The sequence below is a fragment of the Centroberyx affinis genome, unplaced genomic scaffold (assembly GCF_046629955.1).
Source record: "Centroberyx affinis isolate AG114_WGS23_722 - 3 ecotype Tasmania unplaced genomic scaffold, CSIRO-AGI_Caff_v1 ptg001251l_1, whole genome shotgun sequence".
Lineage (NCBI taxonomy): Eukaryota > Metazoa > Chordata > Actinopteri > Beryciformes > Berycidae > Centroberyx > Centroberyx affinis.
The window spans coordinates 96,437-120,866 of NW_027279762.1; the positions used below are offsets into that span (position 1 = coordinate 96,437).

At 43.0% G+C, this 24,430-nt stretch overlaps 1 protein-coding gene across 1 annotated transcript in view; it reads right to left on the reverse strand.

The window, feature by feature from the left end:
- LOC139648731 (hepatocyte growth factor receptor-like) overlaps positions 1–23,875 on the reverse strand; it is a 51,079-nt gene extending 27,204 nt beyond the window's left edge. Inside the window, exons 1-9 of the mRNA XM_071524946.1 lie at positions 23,849–23,875; positions 23,192–23,320; positions 21,706–21,882; positions 18,225–18,394; positions 17,268–17,382; positions 15,989–16,125; positions 15,315–15,479; positions 14,215–14,314; positions 668–877 (exon numbers count right to left, since the gene is read on the reverse strand). Of these exons, the coding sequence (XP_071381047.1) occupies positions 668–877; positions 14,215–14,314; positions 15,315–15,479; positions 15,989–16,125; positions 17,268–17,382; positions 18,225–18,394; positions 21,706–21,882; positions 23,192–23,320; positions 23,849–23,875 (1,230 nt within the window). The remainder of the gene's footprint in view (positions 1–667; positions 878–14,214; positions 14,315–15,314; positions 15,480–15,988; positions 16,126–17,267; positions 17,383–18,224; positions 18,395–21,705; positions 21,883–23,191; positions 23,321–23,848) is intronic.
- Positions 23,876–24,430: the final 555 nt, after the last annotated feature.

Here is a 24,430-nt window from a genome sequence, read left to right on the forward strand (position 1 = left end):
TAATAGCATCATATGTTATCCCCACCTGTTTGTTCATTTTGGAGGCTGCAAGCGGAGGGAGGCGTCCTTCATCTGACGCCATCTGACTCTTTTTCAAATCGTGTCGGACAGCTGTTCAGCCTGTCTGGACTCGTTTGCAAAGACAGCAAATTACTTCATTTAGGTCTTTCGGCTTGCCAGTTTCGTCTGGTTTAAAGCCAAAATAATCCCAAATAGGGGATTTTGTATTCTTTTTGGCAACGAGCTCTTCCATGATTGTTTGCTGAAGATGGCGTGTGGCGAGTGGGGGACACACACCTGCGCGAATATATCGGCAATCGCTGGTTGATGGGCTGACGGTGGCCGGTTGGAAAATTTTAACATATCGCCCAACCCTATTACTCACATGACAGGCTTATTGTGCAGGTATTCCAGAACTTACATTTTGAAAAGTTAAATTCAAGGACTTTAAGGACCTTGTGCGAACCCTGGCACACACACTGGCTGTTGATGGACACATTGGCTGTAGTGGGATCAAACCTGTAACGCTGCTGTTTTGTATTTCAAAGCTTTATTATATGTGTGAAAGTGAATGAGTGACGCTCTCCTCTCCTTCAACAACTACTGAGCCTGTAATGCAGTGGAAGACTGTGGTTGTACTACTGGTTTACTGGACCAACTCTCTCACCTTGAGCTCCACGATGCTCTTGTTGTCCTTGGAGGTGAGTTTCGGGTCCTGGAAGAGCGGGTCCTCCACGTAGATCAGGTCCCACTGCGCCGTGGAGAAGCCGTCCAGGACGAAGGCCACCTTGGTGACCACCGGCGGCAGCAGGGCCAGTTTGGCCAGCGAGGGCGTGGTGCACTGGACCGACGTCCGGTTCTCCCCGTACACACAGCTCTGCAGAGGACAGGAGAGGTGGGCGGGAAACGCAAACACACAGGTTAGAAAAATATTGTTTCGTAGCACACCCAGGCGGTGTGTACACACACACTCACACACAGGTGCGTACACACATACACCTGCAAACACAGCTTAAAAGAAAGGACACATTCATTGAAATCCAAAGTGCACACACAAAGATTAGAATTATATAAAGTAAACACAAACACACACACACACACACACACGTTTCTATTCCTAGACCTTGCATTGACTAACCCCTAACCCTCACCTTAACCCTCACCACTACAAACCTAACCTGAAACTAGGGCTGTACGATAATTCAATATTATCATTTATCGTCTTTCAGTGGGATTATATATTATATTGTGATGATATGGTGATTTTGGGATATCGAGACGCACAATTCTGCTGTCTGAACTGATGAGAACAAGCTAATTTTATTTAGAAACTCAGACAAAATGAAGTATGGTACCATTCGGTTCAATATGATGAACATTAATTTTATTATTTAATGTGATTTCGCTTATGTGAGCCATATCGTCATATATATCGATATCGAAAAAAATCCTTATGATTATCGTGATATTGATTTCAACCACATCGTCCAGCCCTACCTTAAACCTTAGCCTAAACTAAACCTAATCCTAATTCTAATCTTAACCCTAAACCTAAAATAGCCCCTTGAAGAAGTGAAAAGCAAGAATCTTCCTCATCTTTCTATCCGTTTAGTCCTTACGAGGATAGAAATACAAGAACACACACACACACACACACACACACACAGAGAGATATAAACCCCTCCCCAGCACCCAAAGTTAAGACAGCGCACTGCGGCTCCCTCCAGCTCTTCACTCATACAGTCATACAGTATAATAATGAGTGTGCGGTAATCCTCATCTTGGCAGCTCCTTTTACACTCGTCACATTACAGGAGACGCCGCCCGTTTACAGCCACCGCCGCCGTGGCGTTTAATGCCTGGCCCGAGGGCACAACAACACGGCTTCATCCCACCTTGGATCCGGCCCAGCGAGGCCTCACAGCTTTTTGTGTTCGTTAAGCCCCACAGAAAGAGAGACAGAAGGCACGGAAAATAAAAAAACACCTTAAGTCCTTTTTTATTGAGGTGTGGCGGCGCTTCGTCTCGTTTCCAGCGAACTTCAGTTTAAGATTATCTAGCGGGGATGGAGACTTGTCGTTGTGTTGTGTTTATATGGCAAAGATTAAAACCTCATGTGTTCGCACTATAGGGTTGGTATTGGCCTTTTATTAGATGCCCAGGAGGAGACTTGGGCTCTGTGTGTGTGGTCGTTCATGCGTTTGTTCGTGTATAACGCCTTTTGCCATGCACACTGCTTTAGGGGAATTATGGTATGCACTGTTTAGGCTTTACAGAGCTCCAGAGTCCCGCATAAGGGAAATCCAGTGTGCTCTCATACACCAGGCAGTACGGTAGAAGTCAAACAAGCATCAACCAACTGGACATCCACCTACCAAGACATGGCTCGGTGATTTTCTACTTGGAAAATGTAGTGGCAAGGTAATTTCACTCAATCCAATCATGCATACTCCCCACCCAAGCGTCTAAAAAGCACAAGCGACCTTGTTACATAGATACATGTCATCCATCCCCAATATGATAGAGCTTCAATCCAAAAATATTGATATCGGCCTTTAAAAACCCATATTGGTCGAACCCTAGTTTGCACAATGAAAGCTGTGTGTTGCTTTCAAAGGGAAACGTCATTTGAATTGCTCCATTCAAAAGCCATGGATCATGCATAGCAATGAAGTGTTGTGGTAACGTTATCACAACATTATCATTGTGTCTTTGTATGGGCAGCACACAAACACACACTCATTTGAAACCAATGTGTGTGCATTTACACACCGACGAATGCTCATGTACAAAGATACACACATGCACTCAGAGATATATAGGGGAGAACGGGGTAAGCTGAGCCTGTGGGTAAGACGAGCCACCCCTTGTTTTAAGGAAACCATATACAGCATTAATTATGTGATCACAGACTTAGGAAGTGCAATTAATTTGCCTGATGGAGGAGGGGGAGAGGAGAAAGAGGTAAGAGAGACAGGTAAAAAAATATATAATTTTTGCGATGTCAAGTGTCAAATTTCATGATTTTTGTATCTAATAGAAGTATATACTTTGATGCTTTATTATATATTAGATTAAGGCTTTATAAGGTACAATATTAGATAATAAACTTAACCTATCTGTGGTCATGTTTTGCTGAGTGAAGCAGTTTTGTCAAAATGGTGGTAGTGGGGTAAATATGTGTCATTAACCCTGGTGCAAGATGAACCAAACATTTTTTTTTTTTATGTGTCGTACTTCTAAAAATACAATTCTACATGCTGTACTTCTAAAAGCTACAATAAATGTTGTAATTACCATGGATGGCCAACAATCCTGAGTATACATAGCAATTATTGTTTGAAATAAAAACATTTATTTTTAGCCGCAGTAGCACAAAATGTAAAAAAGTGGCTCATCTTGCCCCTTTCTCCCCTACACATTCAGACACATATTGTTGCATTTCACACCCTCAACAACTCACTATACCAAAGGTAAAGTGGTGGAAAAGTGAAACCCACACGCAGCGCAGTAAACAGTACAATCACAGCCATCCACAGCTTTACAAACAGTGAGTGGGTGGAGGTTTTGGGAGGCGAGCTGTCTTAAAAGGGAACAGCGTCCAACTGGAGGTGTTGCTGGGATCGGGATCTGGGGCAACAGTCCCAGAAAAGAGGAATAAAAGGAACCGAATGGGGGAAAAAAAAAGAAAGAATATGAAAAACAAATGGGCGCGCTAATCTGAAAGTTGCTGCTGATACGACTTGACAAGCAACAGTAGTAGCAGCAGTAAAGAGGCCAACTGTGATTATCTCCTTCTCTGCCTGTCAGCATGTCATATTTCTTCCTTAGATCACAACAAACACAAAGCTCACACTTGCCATTTTCATTTTACGCCCAGACCCCAGAGCTGTGGTTCAATATTTCTGCGGTAAGCTGAAGGCGAGGATGAACTGTGTTTTTTTTGCGATGATGGAGATTGCGGTCTACTCGTTAATCAAAACACACATCAATCCATGATGTGTGTGTGTGAGCCTAAAAAAAAGTGTGAAGGCAGCAGATTCCGCTAAAAACGCTCCTCACAAAGGCCTCGCACACTCTGAACTAACCAAACTAGTTCGGGTCTGCGCTGGAAGATAAATGTTGATATTTGCGGTGTGGTAAGAGCCTTAGATAGTGTGTGTTTATCTTTTGGGCTACAAAGGTAAACGCGTCCTTGAGTCGATAGCCCACGCGGACAGGAGGCAGGAAAAGGTCCGCAGGTCAACACACGCTTCTCTCTAATCTCTCAGCACAACAAACACCACCGTTACACTCATGTTTAGAGAGTGGGAGCTTGCAGTTTGGACATTTAGCTCACACTCTTATCCAGACTGACTTACAATGAGTGAGTGTTTTGGATCATTTTTGGGACACGGATCCAACCTGTGACTTCTCAGTTACGGGACGGTCTGTCTTACCCGGTGGCCACCCTGCTCTGTTGCATTTCAAAGTTGAGTTGATATCACAGCCAGGCAGTGGTGGAAGAAGTATTCAGATCTTTGACTTAAGTAAAAGTAGCAATACCACAGTGTAAAAATACTTTGTTACAAGTAAAAGTCCCGCATTCAAAATGTTACTTAAGTCAAAGTACAAAAGTATTAGCATCAAAATATACTTAAAGTAGCAAAAGTAAAAGTACTCATTATGCAGAATGGCCCATTTCAGAATCATAGATATCATGTTATTGGACTATAATTATTGATGCATTAATGTGTTCATCACTTTAATGTTGCAGCTGGTAAAGTGGAGCTAATTTTAATGACTTTATATACTGCTGGGTAGGTTAACCTATAAAAATATATCATAATGTATTAGTTGATTTATAATTTATATTAATAATCTAAATCTGCAAAGTAACTAGTAACTAAAGCTGTCAAATAAATGTAGTGGAGTAAAAAGTACAATATTTCCCTCTGAAATGTAGTGGAGTAGAAGTATAAAGTAGCATGAAATGGAAATACAAGTACCTCTAAAGTGTACTTAAGTACAGTACTTGAGTAAATGCACTTAGTTACATTCCACCACTGCAGCTAGGCTCACTATAACACTATAATCCCCGTCTGTAAGTCCTGGCTTTATGCCATATGTTGTGAAGTACATCAAAGTGAATGGGAGTGAATGGGTAAAGCTCTCCTCTCCCTCAGTAATGCTGCCAAGGTGCCATTGAGCAAGTGGAGCCGCTCAGTTGCGGTTTTAATGGGCAGCTGCCAGGTGTGAAAGTGTCGTGGGGTTTTGAAAGGTGCGGCACTTGCCATACCTTATATTAAATTAATCAGATTTGATTTTGCAAATTTTATTATTATAACAGAGAGCAAAGATCAAGCAAAGATTGCCATGAATATATTTATAATCACATCAGGGGAGCTTTGAAGACCAATGTTCCCTCTAAGCTGATAGTTTGGTGACTTGCGGCTAATAACTGATAACACTGATCAAATAATATTATCTTGTCAGTCATCCATCCTTTACGTGTCTCCAGCATTTTAGTTGATACAAGCAGGTTTGGAAGGTTTGGTAGCAAATTATATTAGATGCAGGGACTTTCCCATACTCTGTGGCTTAGTGAACAGACGCTCCTGTGTGCAGCTGTGAGAATGTAAAGCAGAGCGATGATGGAAAAACAGCATGCTGGTAAAAGGTTAAGAAAAACATCTGAATCATGTATTTTATGATCCTTTATGAGCCTGTAAAGTTTATTCTACTCCAGAAAAGGTTGTCAAACTGGTCAATATCTGGTCAATATCTGACTTCCGACACTCTGATTGATCTGCAGCTCCAGCTGATCTGTGATTGATCTCCTGAGTGTTGCTGAGCGCAGTAGCTGCAGCTCTGCTGAAGTGTTGCTGAAACTTCCTGTTAGCGGCTTCATACACTTCCAAACCTGGCTCCCCAGAGAGCTGTAGCAGCCCAGATGGAGAGAACACACACACACACACACACACACACACACACACACACACACACACAATGTGTATATGCATGCACAAACTCATGAACACACACATAAAGACACAAACACATACTTGCAAACGCAGACGTGCACACACACATTCTCTCTCTCTCTCTCTCTCTCTCACACACACACACACAAATGCACAATTGTAAAACATACACACACACACACACTCAAATGCAGATGAATGCACACACACATGCACAGACCCAGACGTGCACATAATCACACACATGTACTGGCGCAAACACACGTGCATGCATGCAGACACACACACACACACACCGAATACAGACACAAAGGCAGACATGCACACATTCAAATACATCAGACACACACACACACACATGCACACTTGCACACACACAAAGATAGACAGGCACACACACTCAAATGAAGACAAATACACACACAACCAGGCTTAATTCACTCCAAACAACTGCAGTCATGGCTGGGGGGAGGGGGGTGCAGGGGGGGTTAGGGGGGTCATCCAACAAAAGCAATCCAATGACACACACACACACACACACACACACACACACACACAGTGGGACTGGAGAGTTAAATCTCCCCCCTGGGGCAGCAAGGAAAAATATCCTGTGAATTAGTGGAAACCTCAGTCAGTTTCATTGTTTGGCCGATGCCTCCGCTTATTTGCGCGGAGGAGGGCGAGCGGCCCGTGGGACGGGTCGGGACGGGACGGGTCGGGACGGGACGGGACGGGACGGGACGGGACGGGTCGGGACGGGACGGGACGGGACGGGACGGGACGGGACGGGACGGGACGGGAGCAGCTGTAAATACAATCGGCCCGGCGTGTCGGGGGTTTGCTGCTGCGGGGCGATGAGAGAAGCATGTGATCCAGAAAGCTCTGCGGTCCCAGCAGGGTCGTTACGGTAACGGCCTGCGAAAAAGCCAAAGTCATAACGGAGCGCCCACGCACAAGACCGCCTGTCAAATCTAGAGTGATTTATGCCCAGAGAGTTTTCCCCTCTGCTTCCCACCATGCTGTGCTGCCTTGTCATTTACAGTTAGATTCTGTTTTTTTCCACTTCGGCTGAACCTTTGCTTGTCATCTTAACTTGTTTTTTGTTGTGAATTTCTTTTGTTTCTTTTTTTTTTTTTGGGGTCTGTTTTGGGGTAAGATGCTTTTTTTTTTCTTCCCTGCACATAATGGTTATTTTCACCTTTTTTTATTTGCATCTTTCTGTGTTTTATCTTTTTTTTCTTTACACTTTTATATTTTAGCACTATGCAAATGAACTAAACTCAGGGTTCCTACACATTTTCAATAAAAAAATTCCATACTTTTTCCAGACCTTGATTTGTTTTGAAGATTTTGTCTGGTGTTCAATATGATTTACGCAGATAGACATCTTGCCCCTGCTAACTAGGTCATATCACTGTATAGATGAAGATTGTTCTATGTGAGATGATTGGCAGGGTTCCTACACAGTTTCCATTTTAAAATTCCATATTTTTCCCAGACCCTATGTTCTTGACTGGATTTGATTTTGGTGGGTATTTGATATAATGCATGCTGACAGCGGCTGGGTAATAAGAGCGTCCCTCTATCTGAACATTATTCTTCACATCAACAAAAACTGTGGACTCAAAGTGGGTCTACAACAACATAAAAGCTAGAATTATGTGTGTATCGGACCTGAGCCGCAACATTTTCCATACTTCTCCAGACATTTTTTCAAATTCCCAAACTATTCAAGACGTGGAAATGATCAAATTCATTTTTTATACTTTTCCAGACTTTCCAGACCTGCGTAGGAACCCTGTAAACTAAACTAAGAGTAGTTTGATGGTATTTTGTGTGTCACAGATTATAGCTAAAAAAAAAAAAAAATTATTAAGAATTAAATGATTAATTCTTGATTCATTCATTTTATTTTACTTTTATGTATCCATGGAAGGTTGACTGAGCAGATATAGCTGCTGTCCGGTGAAAACTTAATTTCCAAAATCTCAACTTTTCAAGAACTAAGAAAAACAACCTTGTTTTCAGCTTGACTACCGTGCATTTTTGAGCTTCATCCAGTGGGTTTGGCGTTACGAGGTTTTCACATGACAACAGTGATGTGCTCTTTTCCACCAATGTCCTGCTTAACATTCATGCAGCTGCACACATTCACACCAGTACAACCACAGCCTTCTCCTGTTGGCCAATGAGCAGCTCTGCTGGAGCAGTTGGCGGTTTCAGCACCTTGCTCACAGGAGAGAGGCGAGGGGCGAGCGTCACTAATTCACTTTCACTCACTTCTCCCTACCAGATTTCGCCAGGAGGGGGGGAGGAGGGGGGAGTGGGCGGCATGGGAAAGGGAAGAGGCTTCATGAAGCGTTCAGGTGTCAGCTGGGGGATTTCGCCCACCGCTGTGAGATGGGAAGAGGAGTTTGATGTGGAACAAGCCAAATCCTGAACTCAGACGACAGGTGTCTGGCTGCGGTGAAGTGAAGCCTCCAGTTGAACCAAACTCTCTGCGGTGGTGAAGCCCAGCAGAGCGCCGCTGGCAGGCAGGCAGGCCGCCGCTCCCTGGCTCTTGTGGTAATGTGGCGTTGTAGTAAATGTGAAAATTCACAGTTTTTTTTTTTTTCGTTGATGTTTTTTTGTGTGTGCAGCCCCCTCTGGCTTTGTGACCATGCCAGCTTTTCACGACGGATCGTAAAAAAAATAACGTCTCTTTCATGTTTGTGGGAAAGCTGAGATTGGCTGAGACCGGGCTTTACTGGAGATCTGAGAGCCAGATATCAAGTCAAAGCTGGGTGGGTGGTGGGGTTTTTTTTTTTTTTTGCCCCGGCTTTGGCCGAGACCCCGGGTCTCTGTTGTTGTTGTTAGCGAGACTTGTTTTTCTTCTCTCTGCAACCTGCTTTGGTGTGAAGCCAGCGAGGTGCTTGAGATGAGCATCTTTGTATGTGTGTGTATGTGTAAGTGTGTGTGTGTGTGTGTGTGTGTTTGTGATTGCATCTCACAGATTCTCTCTCTTCCGACTGGAGAAACAGATTTCGCTGAATGAACTGAACGCCAGCGAAGGGAATCTGCGGCTCGGCTTCCCAGCGGAGATGAAACCGATCGCCGTTCAGTTTTATGAACGCAGCTCTAGAGGGATGACAGGCCGGCTCGTATTACCCATAGGGCCGTTCTGCTGGCGTTGCAAAACCTCAGGGACGTCCGTTTGTGGAGGATCCTTGCCTCTATTCCGAGGGGTTAAGACAATAAGACACTTATACTGTCCCTTCCCAGGCCGAGCCTTAACTCATCCCGCTTACTGGAAGGAATTTAACAGGCGACAGCTGGGCCGGCGGGGCATGATCCCGTCCTAAATCATTAGCACTGATGGTCTTATTCAATACAGGCCTCCCGCTCCTCGCTCCCTCCCTGGAAGACCTCTCTGTTTACTCTTTTCTGGTCCGTTATTCCAATTTAGAAGATAAATCAATATCTTAAATGGAACAATAAACTCTCATCGTGCCAGACTGCGCTTCAACACATTTTTTCTTTCAACCATTCTGGAGGGTTTTGCATACTCAGGTGTTTCGTTCCAGAGATCCAGAGCCAGTGATGATCTACATTTTAACTGAGGAACTCTAAGTCAAGCTATTGGAAAGGATTGGGGAAATGAGGAGACCAAACCATAACTCATCCACTAATGACAAACCATTCACTCTTGGCAATTTCTCTCTAGAGAGGATATAATAAAGTTTTGATACTGAAAGATTCCCAGTTTGCAAGTTTTGAAGAGAATCACAGCCTGTATTGATCGACGTGAAAGTGAACTGATCCCTGCTCTGGTGTAAACTCTCACCCCTGCAGCACCATAGCTGCCACATTAAGGACATTAATACCCTGAATGACCCTAAGCCTGCGAAGAACTTGAGTACTGATCCAGGATCACTGGTCAAATTACACCCATTAAACATTCCAGAATATATGTGAATGTCTAAATCTCAGAAGGGTCCAACTTGGCAATGGAAAATGCGATTTTTGTAATTTTCTCATTAACCCATCCGAATCAGAATACAAGTCTGTTTTACTCCAGTGTTTACAGATATTGCAAATGTAAAAACTAACCTTTAACAGCCTTAAAATCCATGTAAAGCCCATGTTCAGTTGTCATGTTCTGTCAGTCTTTGTATCTATAAATTTCAAAGTGGGAAAAAAGTCTACAATCCAGTAAATCACCATGTAAACAAAGCCTGGAAAGGGTTTCAACAGGGTTTCCGTACTGTAATTTCCCCTCAGGAGGTAAACGGGTCTCAGATTAGCATTTTATTCTATAAAACTGTGAATCCTGTTTTGACCTGTTTTTCCACTGTTTTTTTTTTTTTTTACTTTTATCCATCCAGGGAAAGTTGACTGAGCATGTATGATTTTCCCAGCAACATCGTGCTTCACATTCACACAGTTAAACACATTCACATCTGGAAACCTCCCAGTACAATCACAGTCTTCTACTGCAGTCTTCTACAGTTGGGGGTTAAGTGCCTTGCTCAAACATGGCTTGATGGTCTGGGGATTTGAACCAGCAACCTTTCAGTCATGAGCCTGCCTCTCCGGCCCTCAGGCTTCATGTTGTCTCTGTGTAACGAAGCCTGAGCTCCCCAGAGAGCCATCAACCACTGACCTGAACACAGGTCAATGACCAGGGAAAGGGAAACTGAAAGACGAGACACTGCCGGGTGTGAGTATGTGTGAGTGTGAGTGTGTGTGTGTGTGAGAGAGAGAGAGAGAGAGAGAGAGAGAGAGAGAGAAAATGACAGAGAGAGAAGGGAGAGGAGAGAGAAACACTTTTGAAATAGAATATTCTTTCACCAAGATTTAAGAGTTCATGTGGTGTAAGAGTGTCTGTAATTGTGTGTGTGTGTGCACACGTGTCAGTGTGTGTGTGTGTGTGTGTGTGTGTGTGAGAGAGAGAGAGAGAGAGAGAGAGAGAGAGAGAGAGAGCAAGAGGGTAAGAGTGAGGTTAGAGACACCATAATACCATATCCTTTGAAAGAGATTTGAGATTGAAAGTTGTTGTGCCATGAGAGTGAAAGAGGGAGACTGCGTGTGTGTGAGAGAGAGAGAGAGAGACAGAGAGAGAGAGAGAGAGAGAGAGAGAGAGGGAGAGAGAGAGAGAGAGAGTGAGAGAGGGAGAGAGAGAGAACACAAAAGAGTACGACAAAAGAGAAAGAGAGGTTAGAGATAGACGGATATTCTGTGAGTATGATTTGAGATAGAGGTCTTGTGCCATCAGTGTCTGTGCGGGTATGTGTGTGTGTGTGTGTGTGTGTGTGTGTGTGTGTGTGTTTGCTGAGTGTATTATCTCCTCAGGGTGTCCTGACTGAACCTGCAGCAGCGTGTGCCTCAGGATGAGAGATAACATCATTACAAAGCACTGCCTGTCCTCGACCGCCTCCCCAAGCCAAACATTACACACACACACACACACACACACACACACACACCTCACTGTGTGTAAAGGACTGTTTGTTGTGACTCACTTAGGAACGCGTCGCCTTCGCCCAGAAAACAATCTCCATTTTAGCCTTAATCGAGTCTTAAAATTTAGGTCAAGAAACTTCCAAGAAAAAGTGTCAGTATCTTCAAACCAGTGGAAAGAGCTGCCGTATTTTAAGAATTTGCCGCATGTTTCTCGAAAAAATCTCAAAATAAACTGAATTACATTAAAGAAAGTGACATTACTTCTGCTAGATATTCTCATTAGCAGGGCTTTAAGACTCGATGCGAGCTTAAACTACTTGCCAAGACGGAGATTTTCTTGAAGTGCGACCAAACTAAAGAAGGTGCTCCGTCTCTTTCTTTTTTCTTTCAAAGGGATGCGGTGCCATTTCAGCAGCGACTGCGATGAAACCCAAGCTGTGAGATTGTTATCCAAGAGCTCTATAAGAGTGGAGTGGAGTGGAGGGTTAGGGTTAGGGTTAGGGTTAGGGTTAGGAGGTTTGCGAAGAGGGGAGCTGAAATAGTGGCTTGTTGTGGCGGTCGCTCTTATTGCTTAAGACAGGACCCACTTTTTTTTTCTGGCTGCATCGTGAAAACCTCGGTGAGGCTGCACAATACTGGCCAGAGAAATCACTCTCTCTGGCTTTTTTTCCCCCCCCTTGAATATTGTGTCTGTGTTATGGATTGTGGATGCAGATTTTCACATATAATTTCCTCTTCAGTAGTTTAAAAAAAAGGGCAGAGGGAAGAAGCACTGTTTGTTTGGGTCTGATATGAACAGACAGGTGCTGTTTGGAGGGACCGGTAGATTCAAACTGATAACTAGAAAACTTAGATCCTTGCTGGTAAGACAACAAAGAAACAAAGGCACTCTGTCTCAAGCGAAAAAAGACAGAAAGCCTTAATTACATGAGCTGCAAGACAATTAAAAATGTTCTTTGATCAGTGTCATGCGATGATTTTCTTTCTGGGTTTTTTTGCATTTGCTTTTTTCAAGTTTTTACCAGCAAGTGAACGATCGATAAGTTTTCTGTTATCAATGTGCCAGAAGGATTCTGGAGCCAGGAGGAAATAAGATGCAAATGATTTTGGATTTGCTCTGTTTGTATACAGTGAGAGGCTTGATCTGCAGGACTCACAGCATCTGAGACACCTTTCCCTCAAGGCACAGCAGCCTTAATATTACAATTTTGACATTATTTCAATTAACTGTGCAGCCCTGGCCCTCAGGTAATATATCAGCTGTAGATGTCGTCATTTGCTCTGGTCCTGAGTCCATGCCTTTGCAGAATACGAGGAATTTGTCAACAAGATATGCTGTGACAGCAATTTCTGCAGCATTTGACGTCAACCTGTGCTGTTAAACTGCTTACTTATGTGTGCCAGCCCTAACAACATAATGTGAAGTTACATTTTTCCCCTAACCTTATATTCCTGTTTTTGATAGTCACAAGCCACTTGCATGTGAAACAGGATGTTTGCAGGTTTTTATCTAGTTAAGTTTAAGATATTTATAATACCAGTTACACGAAGGTTTGAGACCAATTTCACCGCAAGAACAATCCTGAAAGGTAAAAAAAATTGTAGACCTATCAGAATATAGTTCATCGTGACCGGATTCATTTCTCGTTAAGAGCAGCACACCAAGAGAATACAACCTTTTTAAGACCTCTGAAACGGTCTTAAAGACTTGAAGGACATATTTTATCTATATTAAACACCTTTTTAAGGCAATTTAAGACATTTTAAGGGCCTTCAGACAGCGTGGTGAAAGCCTGGTGAGTCTCAGGGTCAGGTAGTTTAGTCAAGGCCAGACAGCCTCAGGCGTTGACGACTTCCTTCATGCGTGTGTGTGTCTGTGTATATCGTCTTCCTGCAGTAAGTAGAATAAAGGCTGACGGAGGCGAGGAGAGCCAGAACATCCTAAAGGCCTCGCTCTGCTACTGTGTGTGAGTCAGAGGTGACGGCTCCGTCCTCCTGACTGTGGATTTTCCATTTCCTTTCTTCTCCTGCTTGTCTAACACTTAAGCTCATTTCCATTGTCAAACCCTCTTTCTTCAGATGGGTTTCGGGGGCGTTAATACGTATAATGACAAAACCACGCGTGTGACAGAGGCCTGGAGGTATGTGAAGAGTTCATTTCCAAAATGCTCTACATCCATCTTGGGAAAAAAATATCATCACCTGCAGTTCATCATTTGAAATGTATAAATCCCAGAGGATCCAGGCTGTAAAACAGTAACTTAACTTAACTTACCAGCCACTGATTGACTGATCGTTTTAATTTTGTGTTACAAATCATTTTGTCAGCATACACTGCAAAAAATGTCCATCTTAACAGGTCATTGTCAGGTCTATTATTGAGTCCTAAAGTTGTAAGTTTCTTAAAATCAGTGAAAAAATCTGCCAGTGGGGTTCGATAATTTAACTTTTTTCGTATGCAAATCAACTTATTTTAAGAATTTTGTACAATCATGTGTCATTTTCTTGATAGTAGTGCAGTGATCTAGTTTTTGTAACTTGTTTCAAGGCCTCGCTGGTGATTAATTTCTAGAAAATTCCTGAAACAAAGAAACTGCATTGGAAACAAATGGAGTTATCTCACCTAAATGGCGGAATTTTTCTCTTGGAAAGAAAACTAAGATTTGAAGACTCAATATGAGACTAAATGGACGGTTTTTGCAGTGTAGGTGCCACTTTTTTCCGAATGATGGATCTCTCATTTTGGAACGAGACTCTTCTTCTTCTACTTGCAGATCTTTTCTCTCCGGCATATTTCCGGCGGACTCACCACATGGAAGACCTCGGCGTCGCGCGCGGTGGTGAGGACCATCTGGGGCTGGAGGCCAGACTGGAGGAAGAAGCCGTGAGCCGACACTGTGCAGCCTCCGCTAGAAGGAGGGGGAAGAGAACGGATGTTGGCTCGGTTAGCGTTAGCATCAGACAGAGATACAGTAGATTCCCAGTGGGAGGGACCTGCTGTTAGCGTTAGCAGTTTAGCCACTCGTCACCTCCCACTCGTTTCCTCCTGCCATAAAACAAGAGCACTAATCTGTCTCCGCTCATCCACGGACATTCTCAGTCAAAGTCGCCCTCACTTTCTCTCTCACTCTCTTACCTCCTCTGAGGTGCGGCAGCATGAAGAACTCACATTTAAAGGAAATTAGTCTTGGTGACATGCAGCACTGTATTAACTACTTGCATAGTAACACAGTGCAGTGGTAGAAATAAAAGTCCCCCCTTCTTGCATTCATCCTGCATCTATCCTGTATCTGTCCTGAATCCTCAAAATGTTGCTGCAATTCATTTGCATTTACTTGCATCAAAATAAGAGTGATATGTGAACAAATAATGTAAATGAAGGCCATAATGCTGTACCATAAAATGCTATTTATTGGGTTTGCAGGGGTTGTTTGATTCACAAATCACTAGAGGCAGCGCTGGCCGCCACAGGGACATGAAGAACGGCACTTGGTGGACTTGGAGTCGTTCAAAGTGAGTTTAAACAACTAAATCAAACTTTTGAGTGTCTGTTTTTCATATAAATCTTTTTTTTGTATGTTCTCACGGAGGAAGGCATTGCATCAGAACCTGTTTTTGGCCAGCCACATTTCACAGTATGTGGCCAAGATTTGCTCCGAGGTTTTTGAACGAGTCGTGTTCGGACTCAAGATGCAAGTAAATGCAAATGAATGAAAGTGACCTAGAGGCTGTTTGGGGTGCATTGCTCGCAATGTCACTTTTGGCTGCAGTTGTAGTATTTAGCATTTCTTTGGTCTCAGTGAAAATAAAATATAATTTTTTAGGATTTCCCAGTCAAAATTCTGGTGTTCTTTTGTTCAGTGCTGCTAGAAACCCTGCTCTGTACAGAAATCACTCAGAACCCCTCACCTGATGAAGGAGCGCGAGGGCTGGATGCTGTTGATGATGGGGTCTTCGTTGTAGGTGAAGTTGACGGGGGCGCGGCGCTCCACCGAATCGATCGTCAGCTTCACCACCTGCTGGGAGGGGTCGGGGTGAGGGGGGGTCTTACAGGTCAGCATGCTGGACGACACGCTGGTGGTGGAGGGGAGGGAGAGAGGGAGAATACAAAGGAGATACTGTCGTCATGGTAGTATGTACACTGGTAGCCATTGTTGAAGTCCCCCTCCATGTGTTTGTTCTGCATTAGCCCTGCAAAGAAATCCTTCTTGAGTGTTACACAGCAAGACCAAATTCATATATTTTAAAACAAAACTCTTAATCAACTTGTTAACAGATAACTACATAATATAAGATGGCTGAAAAGTGAGGAAAAACTTGATTTTTCTAAATAATTCCTTGTAGTAATGGAGCCAAAGTGCAATATAGTTCAGCAAGCATACAAAGCTACATCTGCATGTGATCTATATGGAGAGGGAGAGATATATTGAGAAAGAGAGAGAGAAAGAGAGAGAGAAAGAAAGGGGGGAAAGAGACAGACAGAATGGGGAAGAGAGTTAGAACGAAAAAGAGAGGCAAAGAAAGAAAGAAAGAAAGAAACACATAAAGAAAGAGATAAGAGAAAAAAAGAGGTGAAGACTGACCTCTGGATCTTGCAGACCGCCTTCCCCACAGTCACCTCCCTCCTGTTCCCACTGTCCAGGAAGGCTCCTCTGATGGTCAGCATGGTGCCTCCGGACTTTGGCCCGAACTCTGGGAAGATCTCCTGGATCACCGGGTCCTGGACAGCGAGAACACCACACACTGACACTGACTGTCTGATGCTTATAGACACTGGTTCTTTATTTGAATGGATTGATCTTTTTGTTAAGTCTGAATCCCAACCCTATCCATGGCATTATCATATAGAAGGCTTTCAGGTAACGCACCCTTTGGCGGCCATATTGGAGGTCCTCAGTACTTGTGCAACAGTGGCTGTGAACAGCTGATTGTGTTTCTAAATGTACAACTTGCCTGTCTCAAAATACTGAATAGGAATGGATCGTTTCTGTGATGTTTGTGTTTTCTGTGATCATTTCATCACAATGATTTTGTGTTTGTGATTAGCACACTAGCTAACGTATCTAGTAGCAGCTAGCGTTAGCATGTTCACATTAACATCAGTGTGTTTGCTGGCTAGTTGGCTAGCTAACAGTTTGTTCAGGTTAACTGAGCTGACTCTTCTCAAGATACAACTCTTCATGTTTTGGAGTAGAGACTAGGGCTAAAGACAAGACAGTTTACTGTGTCACAGTAACCTACATTTGGAAACAAATCCACCTTATCACACTATTCACTTTGAGAACATTACTGAATGGATCTACAGCCACACCACAACAAGCTTTTTCAGATATGATATCTTTATTTTTCTAGCCTGGTTGGTATATATTTAGACATAATGGCGCCAGCAGTGGTTGCTAGGAGATTTTGTGATGCAATTGCAAAGCCTCTAAATAAATGTGTTTTGCTACTCTCTATCACTTGTTATGACCCTTAGAATATGACACAATAGTGATTCAACACAAAAGTGCGTTGTCCCAAAGAACACACACAGATGTCAAAAGTGTCAAACAGTCAGTGACATCCTCTTTAAGGGTGTGTAGTGCAGGATCAAAACTGTTGTGAAAAAGACCTTTGACCTGAGCGCCACCAAGTAAACATGCAGAGAAGTCAACATGAGTGTGCGTGTGTGTGTTTCCGTTTGGCGTGTGTGTATTTGTTCTTTATGTTCCTTTTTTACATAATGTCAGTTCAAATCTATTCATAAACCGCTTGCAACAAAACAGGTTCGTCACAAAGTGCACTGCTGAGCAACAAAGTGCATAAATACAGCCAAAAAAACAAAAAACCCAACCCAAAAATACAGAAAAACCCAGTTCTTACCACAAAGGAGAAGCCCTCCATCTTGGCTACCTTGTGGCCACTGGTGACCTTGACTGTGCGTCCTGATGGAGTGAAGTTCCCATTGGATATGGGGGAACACTGCAGCTCAGTCCAGCTAAACACAAAACCCCCCAAACAACACACAGACCAGGCATTATACTATACTGCCGTAGCCAGCCAGCATTTATCCTAATTCAATGATCATGTACTATGCTGTGGGAACGCACAAAGAGGCAATCTTCAACTGGGATGGAGTGGGTGCTGTTTTTTTTTTTGTTTTTTTTTCAAATGTGTAATGAGGTTGTTTAGGGCGAAAAGGGGCTTTTGAATTGGGTATGGCCCCAGTGGACTTGGGAGAGTGGAAAGTCTGGATGCAGCGATTTTTTCCAGCAATTTATCAGTTAAGGGAGTCATGTGTTGAATGTCTGGAGGAGAGAAGGGGGGTCTTCACATTCCTCCTTCAACACAATCGCCCCTATTAAACCAGTTTGCCCCTATAGGACGCCAACTTACAGGTCTAAAAGTCCCTTTATCTCGTAAACACCCACCACCCACCACTAAACACACACACACACACACACACACACACACACACACGGGTGCACACATACAAGCACCCACAGATAGATACATAGACACAGTCGCTTTCACAAAGACATATTCAAACTAAGGCACATACGCACACAAACAAACACAAATGCATGGACAAACAAAAACAAATACTCTCTCTTTCTCTCTCTCTCTCTCTCAGCTGTGGTTTCTCAGATATTGTGCAGGAACAATATTCTGTTTTGGCACACACACACACACACACACACACACACAAAAACACACAAAAACGACAGCTGCCCACAAAACACATACTGCATATGAATGCAACTGTGCGTATTTAGTGAGATCTAGAAGCTGTATGCTCACACACACACACACACACACACACACACACCCTCCCCTCACCTGTTGCGTGGAGGGTGTGCAGGGTCTTGTCTGGCCAGTTTGCAGGTAGCTCCGCCCACCTCCACCGTCACCAGCGAGGACTTGAAGCTCTCCGTCTTGTCGAAGCCGAAGTTTTTCCCGCAGAGCGTCACCGTTGTTGAGCCTCGCAGCGGTCCAGAGGTCGGCCAGACCTGACACACACACACACACACACACACACACACACACACACACACACACACACACACACACACACAACAGTTACCTTTACACTATAAGCTTTTAGTGATCAATGGGAGACGGTAATGCTAATGCTAAGGATCGGTGCTAAGTCTCCTCCATTTACATGTGTTTCTTTACTCAACGTTGCTACTGTACATCTAGCATTTTTAAACATCAATATATCATTGTCAAATTAATTGTGATACAAACTAAGTCTTGAGTATTGCTAAATGTCTTAAGAAAATACTTCAGTGTCTCTAGTGGTGTGTAGTGTTTCTAGTGTTACTCTATTTGTCTTCATTGAAGAGGATCAAATATGTTGGAAGTGTCTTTCACTCTTATCCATCTGCCATTGACCATATTCACATGGCGGCCATTTTGAACACTCAGGGTGGGAAACGCTACCTGGAAGAGCGAGTCCAGCTCTGTGCTTCTGTTGTGAACCAAGACAGATCATACAAACATTTATCATTTCACAGATTCTCCACTGAAAAACATATTTGAAACGAATGGAATTCAAGAATCCAGAGGGATGTTTACATTTTAATATATTTAGTCCATTATCACTAGCTGCTAGAGTCTAGCCTAGGTAGCTAGCTAGTAGCTTACTAACTAATTAGTAAACTAACTAGCTTCCCTGCCAAATTCAAAAAGTCGCTGTGGTTGTTCTCAAAATTGCTAGCTAATTTGGTAACTGTTAGGTTTATCTGTATTTTGTCCTCACATGTGTTTAAGTAAAGTTACTTTTATCCAGGCAATGTGCCAATCTTCCAGGTAAGTTTCCGACCCCAAGTGTTCAAAATGGCCGCCGTGTGAATAAGTTCCATTGCCAGAAACTCTGAAAGTTTTAGCTCCGTTTGCTCTGGAAGAACTGAACCTCTTCCTGTTTTGTGCCGTAAAGCGATCCAGCAGATTTCCCTCCAAATTCAGTACAGCAGAACCTCCTTGATAGAGGCCGGTAGATGCTGACAGGCTTCTCTGCAATTATCTCATTTGTTTACGATAATTATACTAACGTCTCAAAATGAATGTGGTAGGCTAATGGTTTATTAGTATTGAAATACTACATGTAGCTCCTTTAAATGCATATGTAGCACTGCATGGCGGCATCTGACGACTCAACTTTCAGATTGGAGCTTCTGAAAAACGTTCTTGCTCCAAAATAACGTCTCGATTGAGTAATAAGAAGACTTGTGCTGCTTGTTAGTGCCCACTGTCATCTGTTATTTAGTTTATTTCTAATGTCTACCCATATAAAGACATTCGGGTTACACTACTATTTCCATTTGAGGCATTTTAGCTGAGGCTCTTATCCAGACTGACGTACAGTGAATGCAGCAGTAAAACACTCTTAAATTCACAAATCAACAACATTGCAAGTAACTGATGTCAAGGAGTGTAAGGGTCAGAGCCACAGCAGCCTGACACTCCATGTAACAAAAATAAACTGTGGCACTAAACGGATCATGTACGATAGAGAAGTGTTGGGTAAGAAACCTCCAGAGAACCTTTCTGCAGCGAGGCAGAGCTCTTTTCAACAGTCTTCCCATAAAAACAGGCCCAAAGGAGGAGGCGTTTACAGGGTCTTGTCCTGTTTTAGTGCGGTGCAGAATGCATGGGGTGGGGGTGGGGGGGGGCTTGAGTTTAAGCTCACTATATTATTCTATTATTCCATTCTGTTGGGGATATGGTGGCGGAGGTGGCTCGCTGGTGGGTTTTGTGAAATGGAGACAGTGTAACAACATGGGGTGAAGCAGTAAAGTCAAGAAGAATGAACACCACCAGCAACCGAGCTGAAGTCTCACAGCGTCAGAGGGACAGTGAATGGGACAGTGCTGCTGCTGCTGCTGTAAAAGATCTGCTATTTCAGGAAGGACTGTGACCTTCAGTGTAGGAGGCAAACTCTCCACAAAAACACTGTGGCAGAGACAGTGTGAGCACATACTGATAACAGGTAAAAGAGACAGAGGTATACTCTTTATTACAGACAAGTTACTTAAACCAGTGATTCTCAACCTTTTTCAAGGACCCCAAATTCAGTCCACATTAGAGCCACAGACCCCCATTTGATGAGATTTTGTCTCTCGGACCCAAACCTGAGAATATTTTTATTGTCAGATATGATTTTGTCCAGAACTCCATGACTGTCTGTATTGTAGGTAGAGAGATAACAGAGAAACTATGATCAGAACAGTCATTCCTTTACACTCTAACTGTGTTTCTAACTGTGTTAACTTCTTGTAAATGAAATAAAGCTGAAGTTTAATAATTCATCAGTTTGCTGGGGACCCACTGGAACCCCTCTCAAGGACCCCTGGTGGTCCCTGGACCCCACGTTGAGAACCACTGACTTAAACCAACTGAGCCACCAGGAAGCTCCCAGATTACTTAAAGTCACAATGAAAATAAAAATGATTTTTTTATCCTTGTTAGCAAATCTTCCGTGTAGGCTAGTTTAGCAGTAGAGCGCACACGCATAAAAAGGTGCAAACAAACCAAAGGCAGAGTAAGTAATTATGAAGGTTGCACACTGCACACTTCTTTCCATACGAAAATATTTCTTTTAGATCACCAACATGTTTCGGCAGTGTGCCTTCTTCAGGGTGTCATAGAAATCTTCCACGCCATAATATTCACCTACAGTATTTACCAATAAATGCCAAAATTTTCTTGTATTTTTATACCAAAATCCCATTACTTTTACTTCCTGGAAAACAGTGCATGTTTAATGGTTACTTCATTGTGTACCAGTAAGCGTAAATTAAAATTACAACCAATAAAACATGACAGCTACCATCAAATAAAACTGCCTTTCTCTCCCTGATATCCCATTGGTTTACACTTTTGAATGATCCTGTTCCATCCGGTTTCAATAGGAAATACATCAGATTAAGAAAGTATGATGCTCTCAAAATGCAGTTTCATTGTGACTTAAAGTTTGGTTAAGTTTAGTGTGTTGAAGCATAAGTGAACTGATGACTAAAAACAGTGATAAAATTCAATGTTAAAAACACAGGAAGAAAAGGTGAAAGTACTAATTTGAGTAGGTGAAATAAAAAGCCCAAGAGGCTTGAAAAATATCTCACCTTGAAATAAACAAAAGAAAGAAAGAAACAAAACAAAGCTTTTCTTTCAAACACTCATCCTCACACATCTTCATTATCATCCTCCTCCATATTCCCCAAAAAATATTTGGCTGGTGAAATAGTCAAAGCTAGTGAATTCTGTCAATAAAGTCACTTTCCTGATCATCACCATGGTGACAGGTCGCCGTGGTTACCTTAGTGATGACGGGGGTGCAGTAGTCCTGGGTCCAGGCGGAGGAGGAGGGACAGCGGTTCGCTCTGGTGCAGCGTCCGTCACACCAGCCGCACCCCGTCACCCCCGACGACAGCAGACAGGAAGTGCAGGTGGTCAGCTGATCACAGCCGGGGCCAATCAGAGGGACCTTAGTGATCTAGGATGGAGGACGGGACAGCCAATCGGAATTGGGGACAAGAAGTAAGAAGGATGAAAAGAATTAAGAAAGTAAACTGTATTCAAAAAACTTGTACTGCTTTACATTATATTAGATTAAACTTTAATGGAGGTGAAGCTGGGAAACAAGGTATCGTATCACGTAAATCACAAAGAAATTTCACTGAAACTTATTACAAAATAATCGATAAATCATTTAGATGTTGTGTCACCATATATAAATGTAGAATTTAATTTCAAGATTAGATATCCACAAATTGAAACATGTATTCTAAAATGGATTAGTATTATTATTAACTATCTTTAGACCTTGACTTACAAAATAGTAAGATGAGGATTCACTCATTTGTATTTCTAAAATATTGATCATTGAACATCTGTAACGTTTTCCCCCCCAAAAAAGTTTAATATGGTGTTTTGGAATGAAATCCTTTTGTGGAAATCAGAAATATAGCAGTTGCATAATGTCTTCCTCTGTGTGTTTCCACTGAAACAGAAAGGACTGAAGGAACCAGAAGGAACCTGAACTTTCTGCACGATTGTTTCCCAAACTCTGACGTGAATCCGTTGGCTCTGCTCCATGTTTACTATTGTGACTTGGTGCCAGTGGGAGAGTGTTTTTGTAATCATCTCATTAATGTGAGGAATGCCAGAATTACACTCTGTTTGTGTGTGTGTGTGTGTGTGTTTGTGTGTTTGTGTGTGTGTGAGTGGAGAGAGAGAGAGAGAGAGAGAGAGTGTGTGTGTGTGTGTGTGGGGGCATGCACACATATTATGGCCCCTTTGTTCATTCACAGTTGGCTAATCTGTATAGCACACACTGATGCATCTCTCTATATGTGAGAAGGTGTAACTCACTGACCTATGTGCTATATTTGGATGCATGTTCATGTTTTCGTGTCTGTATGAGTGTGTGTGTGTGTACGTGTGTGTGTGAGTATGTACTATGTGCATGTTTATTTGTATGTGTATTATGTGTGTGGACACTAAGATGTCTGCATGTTTGTTTGTGGTTTTCGAACGCTGTCATGCCACAAACCCCAAAACAGACACACATTAAGCCACTGACCCCCATTAATAAGATTTGGAAACCATATGGAAAGATTTTAGCTGTTGTTGATTTAGTATTGAGTGTTGAGGGAGACAACAGAGAGAGTGAAGCCTACTGGATGCTTAAGACAGTCATTCTTATCCATTCTCTAACTGGGATCATTTCTTTTAAATTGAACTATTTCTGATTTTGCTGGAGCCTCCATTAAGAACTGCTGGTATATCCACATTAGTATTACCTTGTTTCCTGTGGCCAATAGCAGGGCTCCGTCTGGGCTGTGGGGGTCCAGCAGTGCCACGCTGGGCGAGACCGGCCTGGTGTCCAGACGGACGTCCACATGGGGGGCGGCGGTCCGGGAGAACAGCACCTGGAGCGGGAGAGACAGGCCATAGCCATGTTTAAAGGGGCATTTCGTAATTTAGGAATTTTATCGCCCTCTGACAACATGGAGAGGTCTCTGATACAGCTTACGGTGCCCTGTAACTGACATAAATAATAAAGCAATAGAAACAAAAAAAATGCCAAATGCGGGTCAGGTGGTTTGTTCCAAAATGAGAGAACGGGCTGGAAAGTGAGTTTTGAAAGCCAGAGATCTCCTGGCCAAGTAATTGTTGAGTCATTGGCATTAATCCCAACCCTATCCAGCATATATTATTCTCATTTTGTGTTATGGGACAGTAAAAATCGTACTTATTGTAGCCTCAATCTCTGAAACATCTCCACATAGAGCGGTAGCCAATGTGGAAACCTCCTTTCATGCATTCATCCTGCACCTATCCTGCATTCAGACAGTACATAGTGGCAGCCATTGTAGAAGTCCTCCTTCGTGCAATTATCCTGTATCCATCCTGTGTTAGAATTGTATACAGTGGCACCACTTTGTCTCTCAACCCGCCAGATTGAGAGTGGTGCGGTAGACCATTCCTTGTGCTTTCTCACGGCTAAACAGAGACCAAAAATTGAATTTCCCAAACAATTCCTCTTGGGGATTCAGCCAAACCTCAGCAAGTTCCCCAAGTGTGGAGAGTGAAGAGTGGGACTTCTACAATGGCTTCATCTGTTGCTCAGGTTATAATTAAATCAAGACAAAAAGACATTAGCAACGAGGTGCCGGGGAAGGTATTTGTTTGGTGTTTGTTTCTTATGAAAAGAGGCATTTTTTTTTGACAGCAAGCGGCACACAGGTCGGCTGAGGACACCTGGTTAGGAGGTTGTTTTTTTTTACTCGGCATCACTGTTTTTCATTGTTGCTACGTCTCCCTGGAACGCTTTACAATGCTGTACACTGATCCCCACCGCAGGTTAAATAAGAGGGAAAGATTATACCGGTTACTGAGGCTGGAATATACAACAGTAGATCCACAACATCCCTTGAACACAAACCAAGCCCTGAGGCTGAGAAGAAGAAGAAGACGTCACCGAGTCTTGACGCCGCGCCAACACACCGTGACTGGGAGGAAGTTAGTGATCCAGACAG